This window comes from Schistocerca americana, chromosome 1 (genome assembly GCF_021461395.2).
Source record: "Schistocerca americana isolate TAMUIC-IGC-003095 chromosome 1, iqSchAmer2.1, whole genome shotgun sequence".
NCBI classification, from domain to species: domain Eukaryota; kingdom Metazoa; phylum Arthropoda; class Insecta; order Orthoptera; family Acrididae; genus Schistocerca; species Schistocerca americana.
Genome location: NC_060119.1, coordinates 1,234,213,753 through 1,234,228,684, shown reverse-complemented (window position 1 = coordinate 1,234,228,684; position 14,932 = coordinate 1,234,213,753). Strand labels below are relative to the sequence as shown.

General features: G+C 38.7%; 1 protein-coding gene across 1 annotated transcript in view; it reads right to left on the bottom strand.

The window, feature by feature from the left end:
* LOC124598389 (Down syndrome cell adhesion molecule-like protein Dscam2) overlaps window positions 1-14,932 on the bottom strand; it is a 449,350-nt gene that overhangs the window by 149,700 nt on the left and 284,718 nt on the right. Inside the window, exons 13-15 of the mRNA XM_047135997.1 lie at window positions 11,341-11,469; window positions 9,516-9,683; window positions 2,165-2,306 (exon numbers count right to left, since the gene is read on the bottom strand). Of these exons, the coding sequence (XP_046991953.1) occupies window positions 2,165-2,306; window positions 9,516-9,683; window positions 11,341-11,469 (439 nt within the window). The remainder of the gene's footprint in view (window positions 1-2,164; window positions 2,307-9,515; window positions 9,684-11,340; window positions 11,470-14,932) is intronic.

The following is a 14,932-nucleotide window of genomic DNA, read 5'->3' as shown; positions in this document are numbered from 1 at the left end:
TCTCTCTCTCTCTCTCTCTCTCTCTCTCTCTCTCTCTCTCTCTCTCTCTGTCTCTCACAAACACACACACACACACACACACACACACACATACACACACACACACACACACACACACACACACACAACAAACAAATATCTCTGCTGTTTACTAAATTCGATAACCACAGGGGTAAAATATCATTTTTATGCTCTTAAGCTTCATCTTATGTTTTTCACACAGAAACAATTCTAGTTTTTCAAGAGCTGACTCCTTTGACACCAAAAACATAAAACCACTAGTATTATCAGCTGCAGTATTATCAATGTGGCTAAGTTAATGTCAGCATCAACATTTGAATGTTACAAAATAGGTTATTCAATTGCCAGGTGTTCAAATTTATTTTAAATTTTTTAAAAAATTGGTGGCCTATATAACCAAATAATTACTTGTGACAGGATACTTTCCGGGACTGGATCAGATTCTGAATGTGGCTCTCCAGCAGGGATACGACTTCCTCAAATCCTGCCCTGAAATGAGATCCATCCTTCATGAAATCCTCCCCACTCCACCAAGAGTGTCTTTCTGCCGTCCACCTAACCTTCGTAACCTCTTAGTTCATCCCTATGAAATCCCCAAACCACCTTCCCTACCCTTGTAACCGCCCCCGGTGTAAAACCTGTCCCATGCACCCTCCCACCACCACCTACTCCAGTCCTGTAACCCGGAAGGTGTACACGATCAAAGGCAGAGCCACGTGTGAAAGCACCCACGTGATCTACCAACTGACCTGCCTACACTGTGATGCATTCTATGTCGGAATGACCAGCAACAAACTGTCCATTCGCATGAATGGACACAGGCAGACAGTGTTTGTTGGTAATGAGGATCACCCTGTGGCTAAACATGCCTTGGTGCACGGCCAGCACATCTTGGCACAGTGTTACACCGTCCGGGTTATCTGGATACTTCCCACTAACACCAACCTATCCGAACTCCGGAGATGGGAACTTGCTCTTCAATATATCCTCTCTTCCTGTTATCCAACAGGCCTCAATCTCCGCTAACTTCAAGTTGCCGCCACTCATACCTCACCTGTCATTCAACAACATCTTTGCCTCTGCACTTCTGCCTCGACTGACATCTCTGCCCAAACTCTTTGTCTTTAAATATGTCTGCTTGTGTCTGTATATGTGTGGATGGATATGTGTGTGTGTGCGAGTGTACACCCGTCCCTTTTTCCCCCTAAGGTAAGTCTTTCCGCTCCCGGGATTGGAATGACTCCTTACCCTCTCCCTTAAAACCCACATCCTTTCGTCTTTTCCCTCTCCTTCCCTCTTTCCTGATGAGGCAACAGTTTGTTGCGAAAGCTTGAATTTTGTGTGTATGTTTGTGTTTGTTTGTGTGTCTGTCGACCTGCCAGCACTTTCATTTGGTAAGTCACATCATCTTTGTTTTTAGATATATATTTCCTACGTGGAATGTTTCCCTCTATTATAACCAAATAATTACTTTTTTTAACGAAAAGGAGTGAGAATTTATTTAGCATTCAACAATGCAACAAACTAAGAAAGTATCCAACTATGCCAACTAAAAGCTCCATTAAATAATATGCAATGTGAAATCAAAGTTGGCATTAAAGTATTTACTATGATAATTGAAACTGAAGTTATGAAATGGTCCTAATTATTGAAATATTCATTTATAACACTGCTGGTGATGAACCATGTTAATATGTTTTATTGACTCTTTTCCTTCTATTACCATTCTGAAGAAATTCTGTAGTAAGCAACTTCTTTTTCTAGTAGCTATTGTTAGTTGATCAACGTAAAAATGAGTTTGACATCTGATTGGGGGAGGTTCTGTAGACGATCATATTTCTTGCAATACAACTTGACAGAAGAGACACATGAATATTGTGACATGAATACTTACTATAAATTAAAGCAAGAACATAATTTTGCAGTAGTGAAAAGAAATTTATATATTTGTTATATTTCATGAAAGAGGAGTAAGATAAATAACTGAACAATGTCAAGTTTGAAATATACTTGTCTATTTGATTGCCCCATTCTTATACAAATAAAAAAAACTCTTGGAACTGTTTTTTGTAACTGAGTAACTGTTATGATACCTGTTTTTACAAGTCTTAGGTATACGTTCAAAGAGCTCTGAGGAACAGACCTGTAATTGTGATTTAATCTTTGCCCATTAAACAGCCAGTCAACTTGTATGGGATGATCACCTTTAATATCACACTTGAGAGTTACTTGTTCTCCATGGCGAGCTGTTACATTCTTCTCCATCACATCAAAGCTCACAGGCTCTGAAAAAGAAAAGTTGATTTGTCCTAAAGAGCAAAGTTCAACACCAATATAGAAAACCATACAAGCAACAAACAAAGCACTTTGTATTGACAAGAAAAATAAGATGACAATGGATTTACATATTTACTTATGAACTATGTAAGCAAGAAAAAGCACAATACAAGTAGCACACATATAATTGAACCAGAGGTCATATGTAAGTACTTTTCAAGCAGTTCATTTGTTTGGATAAGGAATCGGATAGCAAATAGAAGCACATAATGGAAATCTCTATTGGTGATGGATGGAAGGAAAGGCCACTTACATAACTAATTCAGAAGAAATGTTACATGTGAGAAGGAAGTTGTTGATGCTGTTGGATGCTTTGTTGCCAGAGTGTTTTCCTTCATTGTGGGGATTATGAAACACAATGTGTGCAGCAGATATACTTTGCATTGCAGTTTCTTGAGATCTGCCACTATGTTAAAAAGAAATGTCTCACAATTTTTTGTTTCAGGCTTTACAGAATGTACACCAGGTTTCAGCTCTCATCACTTTAATTTATGTGTGTAAAAATGCAGTGTTATGCACTTTTCTACCTACATTACGCAAAAATGTAATTCAGAATGTTACATTGGAAGTAGTTTAGAAATCTGACAAATCTGGAAATATTAATAATCTTGCCTGAAAATTCAGTTTTACAAACTACAACAACACAAAGAGTGTGTGTGTGTGTGTGTGTGTGTGTGTGTGTGTGTGTGTGGCGGATGTAGAGAACCACTTCAAGTAGTTCAGGGAAACCATTAGGGAATGACTGGAGGGTGGGAGGGGGGAGGACTTTTTTATATGATAGAAAATAACTCAGAAGACATAAAATGTTCCAACAAAGTAATAAACATTGATGCCATTAAGATATAACTTGGGTTTTGGGATTGTTGCTTCACACTTTCATTTCTTAGGTGTGCAGCTGAGCTGTCACTGGCACCATCTTTTGTTCTTAGTCTTAAATAATTTACACAAAAAATTAAAATGAATAAAAATATTTACGTGTACGAAAATAGCTGGTTATCTATTCACAATACGTTTCAGTGTGGTGTAGTTCCACTAGGAGGCAGATTTAAATGGTCAGTAAGCCATCAAATGTGCAGACATAAATATAAGAAGTCATAAAAAAGTTGGGTGCATTTTTTGTAATGAAGTGTTTCCTGTTTTTATTTTATATTTTCTTTTATTTTATTTAAAAAAATGTTGCTGATATTAAAGTTTATTTATCACAATGTGAAAACAATCCTTGAAACTTTATCACACAACAAAGGTATGAGCTGATACAGGTCATAATAATGTATATTTCAAAAGCAAAGCAATGTGTTCCATTAACAGTAGTGATCCATCAACAAACAGAAACTGATTGTTGCAGCAGTTTTTGTACACCTGGTACTGTGCACTACCACAAGATGTCACGCATAAACAGAGGTGGTAAGATGTATTCCGAAAAGCTTTGGGATACCCCTAAATTGGTGGTAAGTATGCTTCCCATGGACTACAAATGACAGATTGATTTTGTAGTAAGTATACTTCCCAAGCCCCTTCCAGAAGCAACTTTGGTGGTAACCATACTTTCCAATAATAATTAAAACACCATTATTTGGTGGTTTAGGATTTATAATAACTATGTGTTATTTATGATTGTGTATAATGATTATGTGTAATTTATGGTTGTTCAAAGCAGAGATGTGGCACAAAAATACATAAAGACTTATTATAGGTTAAGTAAACATTTTAGAGACTTTGGCACACTAACCCACAATATTTAGAAGGAGCAGCAGTTGAGCAAGGAAAGCCGGCACATGTGTCGACACTGGTCATGTTTTTGTCCAACATAAGAAGGCCAATGGCCAACAGAGTTTGCGCAGCAGCAGTCAGCACTTCAACAGATCAGTGACGAAGCAGATGGGCAATTCTTCCAAGGAGAACAATGACCAGCTCAATTTACACATCAGCAGTCAATGCTCCAGGAACTGGCAGCATACTGAACTCACGTGCGTGACGTATCTGATGATGCAGAAGAGGACAAAAGGGCAAAGCCCGACCATGTCAGCATACAGGCAAAACAATGGAAAGCCGGCACTTGTATCAACATTGATCATGTTTCTGCCCAATGTGAGAAGCATAGATCAATGACGGAAGACTCAGTTGCTGCCCTAGAACTTCACGACATTTGTGAAAACACAGAATAAATACCTCCGACAAATTTGTGTGAGGTGGACCTTTGAGGAGGTCCTCCAAGGAGAGAAAGAAGACATGAAGAAATGTCACCTGGATGGATGGACTGATGGTTAGTCAGCAGATGTCATACTTCACTACACTGCTCGACAGAAGAAGATGTCACTACCGCACCAATAGGTCAATGCAGAAGATGCCATCCCAGACGTTACCACAAACAAGTTCGTGTGGTACTTACTCAGGTTTGGTGAGGATGAAGGGGCAGTGGCCTCAACAAATGGGTCACCTCGGAACCTGCCCTCTGCCACAAGACGCTGAACCTGAGGGTCACTGGTTTTATTCCGGGACGGAGCACTCCATGCCATGCCATAGCTGTTTGTTAAGAATGCAATGAGTGATTTACAAGGAGAAGACTGCACTGCTGCCACAGTGGGTCACATGCACGGTACTGAATGGAAGAATATGCCGCCAGCCCTCTGCTGCAACACAAGCCATTGTCGTATCAGCGACCAATGGAACCTGCACGCTACAACTCCACTGCTCTGGAGCCACTAGGAATTAAGCATGTTAAAACATATTGTATTACTCTGTTTGTTTAAAGGGTCTTATGTCTCAATAAATGACTGTTAGCAAAACCACCAATGTTTCTCTCACACCTCACCTACTGAACCAAGTAAAGAACCCATTCCACCATGCATAAAGTTGCTTTCCCTCCTGCCATCCCTGACAAAATAGTAACTTTTGCTTCCCCTTCCCACAATCCTGAAGACTATATTTCACAACAAACAGAAACTACAACTGGTGCAGCGGACTGCCACTAGATGCCAGGAGTGTGCATAACTGGTAACACATATTCCCTTAAACACTGTAAACACATACATTTAGTGGAAAGTATATCTTCATGGCTCACAAAAAGGTTAAATATTTTTCATTGAAATGTTTTGTATACATATTAGAATTTCCATATTTACCACCTATGCAAATTAAGAATACGATATTGGAGGGATAGCTTTTAAGGTATTCTGATGATGCATTTAGCATCTTCTGCAGTTCATCATTACTTGTCATATTTTTCTTGCTATTTTTATGTCTATAATTGTTACCTTGCTCATAAACTTATTGGGCAATATTACTAATATTGTGTGAAATATCATTAAATGTGCTTCTACTATGTGCTATTGTGCGCAAAAGTGCTGTTTGTGTATGCACAAACATTCTCCATTGAGTTAAACAAATCATTATGACTATGTAAACTATGGTTGTCAAATGAGAGCAAGGGCCTGTTGACAGTGTGACAAGCTAGGCTAATCAAGTGATGAGAATGAGGTCATAACAGTGCCTAGGGACCTGAAAACTGAAAATGTGGCACCTATTTTTGGCAAAATTAGCACTTATTATTGAGATATTTGCATCATTTCTGGTGAAATTCACATCTAATTTTTTTTTTTTACAAATGATTATACTTGTCATACTATGTGCCTGAAGATCAAGTGTTGATGGGGTCAGTTATTCTGCCAATATCAAGGCACAATTGTGGATGTTTGTTGGCTATTTCTATGTTAAAGCCATAGTGAAACACAGAAAGTGCAAGTAATTTGCATGAATCCTTATTCAAGATTCATTCCACATCTCTTGTACCAACTTTTGCTATAAACTAGGATATAAGCAAGCAATATATTTTAAACATGTAACAATTTTGACACTCAATAGTTGATATCATGTTCACAATATGAGGTTAAAACAGAACTTGTATAGCACCCAAAGTAACTTGCGATGTGAAAGTAGGAGTAAATTACTCAGGCATGAAAGTGTTTGTGGGAACATCCACTATACATCAGTTATGTATGATACGTGGAATATCTGTGGCTTGACCACAGACTTTAGTGCCTTCTTATCTCCCAAGCAGAACAGCGGTGTACCATTTACTGTGTAAATTTTCATGCAATAAGGCATTATTATTGTTCTGTACTATGTCACACTTTTATTATATCATATGTATACACCTACCATATTGATGGCCATCAATGACTGAATTATCCCAAATACATACTGCACTAGATACTCCACTACTATAATGTGCCAAAATTTGCATGCCACACTGATCTTTTCCATTCTGGATAGCGCAGTGCTTCTCAGTTGACTCTTTGGCCATGTACAGTGATCAGTTTTGCAAGTGATGAGCTTCAGTACTGTGGTTCAAAACAAAATCACAGTAAAATTATGACATTGGTGCCAAACAATTGAAAGCAACAAATGATTTACTGTTGGACCTCAGTGCCATTCCCATGTTGCAGAAACACCAGGCAACAGCTGTTGTGTAACATTCTGGTCGCTCAGATTTGTGTCCATTCATTATGGGCACTGCACCTTCCACACCTACTGCAAATTAGATCCACCCACGTTTGCTGCTGCCGGCTGTCCAGATTCTGAACATTCGCATTGCACTGAGGATGGATCTGGAACATAATTTTTCCTGGACCAACCTCAAACCTTTGATTAGACTCACCACCATGCAGCTTGACCATGACCCACTGCCCATCTTCACATGACAGCACCAACCCCAACAGCTATATTCACCTAGTTTCTCTTTTGACTACCGCACGACTATCACAGGTTACTGATGCTCTACAGCACTACATCCAGAACACAGTGGAGGAACCAAACAAAACACAATGCATTGTTGAGCAATTTTAGTTGCACAATTCACCCTAAACCACCACAGACAACTAAACCACCATTTCCTGGCACAATTTCAACACAACAATGTCAGTCTCTCAAGATCGCATCTCTGGCTTCACTGACTTCAACCATGACGTGAAACAGATTGATATCCTGTGTTCATGCTTACTCATGGCCCTCACTCTTCCGTGAACTGCCTCTATGCATATCACACCCATCAAAGTTTGCTCCAGCAAATAAATTACCATCTGGCATCGATCGCACCGCCCCCTCAACGTACACAGATACAAGTTTCTCTGGCTTGTGTGGCATCCACCCGACGACATCCTCACTTCTGGCACTCCACCCCTGTTTCTCCATTCATGCTGATAGTGTTCCATGTGGACACACTGGGCACTTCCCATGTCAGCTACAACCATACCACCTGTGCAGTGCTCAACCATTCCCACGGCAACTTCAAGAAACGGCTTGATTGTCTCTTGCAAAAGTACCAGCCATGGCATTACTGGTCATTCACATCATTAGCCCCTGCAGAAGCAGTCAGCGACCCCCCCCCCCCCCCCCTCTTTTCTTCCTTTCAGTAGTCTACACTATGGGGGGAGGGGCTCTGTTGGAACATCCAGTTACATATGTTGCTACTTGACTTGGCCACAGATGTAAGTATGTTCTTAGCTTCCAAGGAGAAGAATGTGTACCTTTTACCATGTAAATATTCACGCAATGAAACATTATTATCATTGCATATCATGTTGTACCTCAATTATATCTTTCCATCGCTATACACTTTTCACATGATTAGTGGCCCATCAACAGTATCAAAAGTCTAGCAATGGAAACACTAGAATACAAGTGAAAATTGAAGGACTACCAGATGCAAAAATCATTTTATTCAGCTGATGTATTTTCTGTCATAAATGAGCATCTTGGTACATAGCTTTTTGGTATTACTGGGATGTGAGATCAGTGTGCAGTGAAATGACAGTGACAAAAGACATGGAATGTGAATATGTAAATATACAAATGGTGGTAATATCATGTACTGAAGGTGTAAAGGGCCAGTGAATTGGTGGGGCTGTCATTTGTACCCAGGTGATTCATTCCTGACACAATTATGGCCACACAACAGGAATTAAAAGACTTTGAAAGCCGAGTGGTAGTTGGAGCTAGAGGCATGAAACATTGCATTTCGGAAATCATTAAGAAATTCAATATTCTATGATCCATAGTGTCAAGAGAGTGCTGAGAATACCAAATTTCAGGTTTTACCTCTCACCATGGACAACACCATGGCTGACGGTCTTCACTTAATATTTTCTTAGAGCTGTCAGTGCTAATAGACTAGCAATACTGAGTGAAATAACCACAGAAACCAATGTGGGACATACATCCGTTAGGACAGTGTGGTGAAATTTGATATTAATGGGCTATGGTAACATATGATCGATGCGACCTTTACTAATTGCAGTGCTTCTCCTGGGCTCGGTACTACATCGGTTGGACCCTAAATGACTGGAAAATCATGGTTTGGGAAGATGAGTCCGGGTAGGATTTGAGTGTGGTGCAGACAAAGCACAGCCATGGACCCAAGTTATCAACAAGGTGCTGGGCAAGTGGGTGGTGGCTCCATAACAGTGTTACATGAAACAGACTGCATCCTGGGGCCCACCTGAACCAATCATTAATTGGAGTTGCTTATGTTAGGCTACTTGGAGACGACTTCCAGCCATTCATGGACTTCAAGTTCCCAAACAATGATGTACTTTTTATGGGTGACGATGTGCCACATCAACGTGCCACATTTGTTTGCGAGTGGTTTGAAAAACTTTCTGGATGGTTTGAGAGAATGGTTTCGTCATCCAGATCACCTGACAAGAATCCTATCAGACATTTATGGGACATAATCAAGAGTTTAGTTGATGCACAAGAGCCTGCACTGGCAACACTTTTGCAACTACGGATGGCTATAGAGAAAGCATGGTGCAGTATTTCTGCAGGGTACTTTCTATGACTTGATGAGTCCATGCCACGTTGCATTGGTGAATCAGTCTGGACAAAAGGAGGTCCAGCTTGATATTAGGAGGTATCCTATGACTTTTGTCACCTCGGTGTATGTGTAAAAACAAATTATTATGTTTGTGTTTTTTAAAAAAGGAAACACCAAGTCATTCCATATTGTAGCAAATTTACAGCTAAAGTGATTAACAGAATGAACAAAAAAGTAATAAAAACAAATTAACTCTAGGAAGAGTGTCAAAAGCATATTTTATTTCTATGACTGGAGCACATTGATGTATGGCTATTGACTATAACTAAGTTTATTCTGTTACCATTCACTGTTATCTTCACAACCTTACTGAGACCAGCCCCAATCCCATTATCAGCACGGCAGAGATAGAAACCCTCATCTTCTGAATTTGCTGCTGGGATTGATAGGGTCCCATTTGACAACACCATGATGTGAACCTCCGATGTATCCAGCGACTGAAAGTCTGATGCTTTCCCACCTAAATTAAAACAAAACAGCAAGAGAGCATTCTGTGAATTAAATAAACCACATCTTCAACAAAAGTAAAATTAATTTCCATTTATCAGCAATGATTGTAAAGTCAATTTACCAAAATCTAAAGTGATTTCTAGTTCCTGAGATACATGGCATCCAGTAACAGTTCACTGTAGAAGATACAATGATGAAAATATTAGATTGCTTAACTGATGTTTGTATAAACAAGGTAAGATAAAAAATATGTGGTTTACAAACTAAGTACAAAGAGGAACAGCTTTCTGTGTCAATAAGGAAAGGGGAGTAAACCATTTGAAGTGAAGTAGGAAGAACATATGAAGAATATGAGTCCTTAGCTGTGACTTGGAGTCTTAAACTACACTGTATGTTCTCATACTGTATACACATCTGTTTTGTTTGAATGTGAGCCATTTGTTGTACGCTACATAAGAAAGCGTACACAAAATCAGCACATTAATGGGTAATTATGTAACAGGACATTCCTGTACCCATTTAGAATCACTGGCTACATTAAAATTGAAATATATTTTACATCACTTCTTTTTTTCTGTTGCATTTATGGAAAATACTGCCTTCCATGCAAAATAAACAACAGTCTGTACCTAAGTGGGGAGATATGGCAAATAAGTTCTTCACATACTTGAAAGAGAACTGTGACCAGTCAGTAAGTCAACTTTTACTAAAATCATTATTAATTTGTCTGAAATATAAAAATTAAAATTTAAACAGAAACTGTAATCCAATCATTTTCTTTTTCAGCAAATTCATGGAACAGTTTTCATTTCGAAATTTATAAAATAACATTACAATAATTTGTAAAGTAATCATAAAACCATGATTATGAAATAACATTTTTAATGGCTTCAGTAACTTCTTAACAGACTGGATTAACTCTCTCTCTCTCTCTCTCTCTCTCTCTCTCTCTCTCTCTCTCTCTCTCTCTCTCTCTCTCTCTGTGTGTGTGTGTGTGTGTGTGTGTGTGTGTGTGTGTGTGTGTGTGTGTGTGTGTCCTGGTGCTGCAAGCCAGCTAAAATGAAAGACATCAGCAGAGGATGTGATCTTGGTTAGAGCCCAGCTAACAAACAACCAAGAGCAGTTGCATGAGGTGTGAAAGTACTATGAAATGTGACAAAACAAGTCTGATACAAATTTAAAAAATCAGGAAAGGGTATCTCAGAATATTCTACAGGTGCAGAATGGCTGACACAAGGGAAGGCTAAAGGCAGCAAAGCAGACTGTTAATTGAGGCTTAAGGCTGGTCATGTCAATATATTCATCATGTCAATATATTCAAAATGGCTCTGAGCACTATGGGACTTAGCATCTGAGGCCATCAGTCCCCTAGAACTTAGAACTACTTAAACCTAACTAACCTAAGGACATCACACACATCTATACCCGAGGCAGGATTCGAACCTGCGACCATAGCAGCCACGCGGTTCCCGACTGAAGCACCTAGAACCGCTTGACCACCGTGGCCGGCATGTCAATATATTCATCATACATTCTCAAATGAGGAAGAATTATTCCAGTCTGACATGCTGCTTTAGGAAGTAGTAAGATAAAATATTTGTATGTTGTGTGATAAGTGCACTCTGCAGCTCACAGCAAGATGAACTCAAGCGCATTACTAATCTCACCTTGACCATGCAGCCACGACACAACTGGCTGAGGATAGCCCTCTGCCTTGCAATTAACAAGGAGTGGATTGCCAGCTAGTGTAGACATGTCCTGTGGTTCAACAAGCCATCGTGGGGAAACTGTAAAACAGTGATGCAAGGAATAAAACTAATAGCCTATAAATGAGCCAGGAAGCTTAACACACACCTGAAAAATTGTGTAATTGTTTTATTGCAGTCTACCACTGTTAAGGTCTAATTTAAGTAAGTGATTTCACACCTATCACTGCACTGAGATATGCTTGTGTGGCTAATAAGCTTTCTTTCATAAGTAATAAAAGTTATACATTTACATAGATGTACAAAAGATGAAAACAGAAATATATTCAAACTTCCTGGCAGATTAAAACTGTGTGCTGGACCAAGACTCAAACTTGGAATCTTTGCCTTTTGCAGGCATGTGCACTACCAACCGAGCTACCCAAGCACACTCACGACCCGTCATCATGGCTTTACTTTCGCCAGAAGGCAAAGGTCCTGAGTTTGAGTCTCAGTACAGCACACAGTTTTAATCTGTCAGGAATTTTCATTTCAGCACACACTCCACTGCAGAGTGAAAATTTCATTCTGGAAAGATCCCCCACGCTGTGGCTAAGCAATGTCTCTGCACTTTCTTCCAGGAGTCTTAGTCCTGCAAGGTCTGCAGAAGACCTTCTGTGAAGTTTGGAAGTGAGAAGATGAGGTACTGGTGGAAGTAAAGCTGTGATGACAGGTCATGAATCATGCTTGGGTAGCTCAGTTGGTAGAGACCTTGCCTACATAAGGTGAAGGGCCCAAGTTCGAGTCTCGATTTGGCACACAATTTTAATCTGCCAGGAAGCTTCATAACAGTGCACTCTGCTGCAGAGTGAAAATTTCATTCCAAAAATATATTCCCTGTCATTAAAGAGCAGTGTATTAAATTCAAACATCTATGTTTAGATGCATGACAGGAATGAAGTAGGAAACAAAAAATTTGATTGTTGAAGGTGCTTTAAAATAAAGCGAAATGTGTTTGTTCTAAATATGAATTTTATTACAGACACAAGAGATCATATATAACTTGCTAGTTAGTTTCATGTTCCATGAATCATTTGTATGATTAATCATAATGATGTGGAAAAGGTCATTTTATACTCACATTACACATGCATTTGTAAATATAGCAACATGCTGATCATCTACACTTTTTTTTCAGTACCGAACTGCAATTGCAAAAAGATGCCTAATAAACAAAAAAAGACAACATGTATAAGACTTATCTTGTATGAAGGTAAGTGGTACCTGGTATTTATCTGGTGGTTCCCATAATATCTACAAACATAGACTCTGGCAAAAATCTGAGATAAGTTGTCCATGGGTGTCAGATGAATGTTTTGATACGAGGAATCTAAGACAGCACATATTTTACTATCAACTAACCCAACTTTGTTTTCATGTGTCATAATTCTTTACAGATCAGAGGTGGTTATTACCTATTTATAGTAGTTGTTCAAAATACTGACCATAGTGGTCTGGACAAACTGTTCAGTAATATCTCATGGATTGTACCACATGATCCAGAGTTTCATGGTATTGGCTAATTTATTTCATCGATAATGAATTAATATCTGCATTTTGACAGCTGCTAAAAGGGGGCAGTAAATAAGAAATTATATTATATATATTTATTTGTAGTGTATTGTTTTGTGTTTGTCATGGAAAAATAATATTATGTCAAAAGAAATACACTTGAAAAATACAAATTGCAAGAGAGAATTTCTGGTCCCTTGTCCTCACTACAGGTGGGTTCTTCTGATCCTGCAGTCTTAGCAAAATGCCCTTCCACAAGTAAGAGGAAGGGAAGATCATGTTGCCTTCAAGACTGTAACTCCCAAAGCAATGGTATCCAGGAGACTGCTTTATTTTGTGGAGCCTGTGGTGTTCATGTCTGTAAGCCATGCCATCTGTTTTTGGTAATATTGTGAACTGAAGTGAACTACCTATGGACAGCATAGTATCAGGAAAACCTGGTCATTCTTGTGGTACTAGCCATAGAATCAGGAATGATAGTCAGTCTTGATTTGGAGGAAGTGATAAATGAATTCCCAAATAGCATCCATTTGTCTAAGGCGGCTAAATTTTGGTAACAGTCAAGTAAATGGTTTTGCATCCTGTATTTTGCACGGACTAAATTTCACATTTAAGTGAAATAATTTTGGTATAGTGTATTAAACTGTAGCGATTTTCTTCATATTTTTGCTATATATTGTGTCCACGTTTGATTTTTCTCTCATAATTATTCGGTAAAAGAGGCTATTGAACTGTAGTAGGAATTTTATTATTTCTGAACATTTAATTTGCACATAAGCTTTCTGTTATACATTAAAGTGTTTAAATATTTCAATAAGTTTAAAACTGAAGTTAGTGACTACAATGTTTTATTGTTGGTAGTCCATAAACGAATAGCAATGCTGAAGTTTTGGAAGGGGAACATAAAATAAATTACAGCACAGGGGTATTATACAACCTAAATACAGCCCTGCCAGCACACCACCATATCTGAACTGTTTTAAAATTTTGACATCCCACATCAACCAATCCACAAACTTCTGGCTGTGGATTCTGTCTTCAGAAATTATATGTTCACTGTCCTGATCAATGAACTAATAATAATCCCATAGGTACTGTTCATGTATCCCCTTTACACCAATGGTTAATGGGTTGCCTAACTCATTACAGTTCCGAACACAATCAAAAGGAGCTTTGATGCCAACAATCTCAAACTTCACCAAGCCATGGCACTGAATGAATGTGTTTTTAAATGGGGTTTTCTCTTCAAAAAGGGTAAGCTTGCCATCCTGCACAGTGTACATTACTCTTTCATGACTACCCCCAACAGAAGGAGCATTTTTGCCATTTCAATTCTTTGGCTAACTCAAGCCATTACTTGCGCTTTATTCCTTGTCTAATCAGACTATTCTCAAGCTTCTTGGGTTGTATCCATACTTTTGTCCAGTCTCCAGAGCAGTAATGCACTTGCAGATATTCAGAATGAGGCTAGCAGAGTTGAAACATATTTGAAACCTCTTGCCCAATGTGGCTTGTTTGACTACATTACAGTCATCTACCTTGTTCCACACCTTACTGCTGCCAACCAAAAATCTCAAATATTCTAATTCTGCCTGTGTTACACCAGAACTACTTTGACTTTTAAAATCAACTACTCCATCTCCATAATTATGGAGCATTATACACAAATATCACAGCACCAAATGCCAGCCACATCTCCACACAAGCAGGTTGCTTCACAACATCCAACATGACAGTGTACACAAACACCACACTGTCAATCATTTCACACTACTCTATGGCAGTCCGTACATTTGTTCATAGTGACAGCGTTTATTTAGCATAGACACATTATTTAATGGTACATGTTCATGAAAATATACAATACTTTACACATTTCTGTTCGATTTTTCTCAAAAACAACTGACTTATGACATTTTATGGGAGGCACCTGTGTAGATCATTTATAAACTTTATTGAGTTATCTAAACATAAGGATTTTAATGGAGATTCA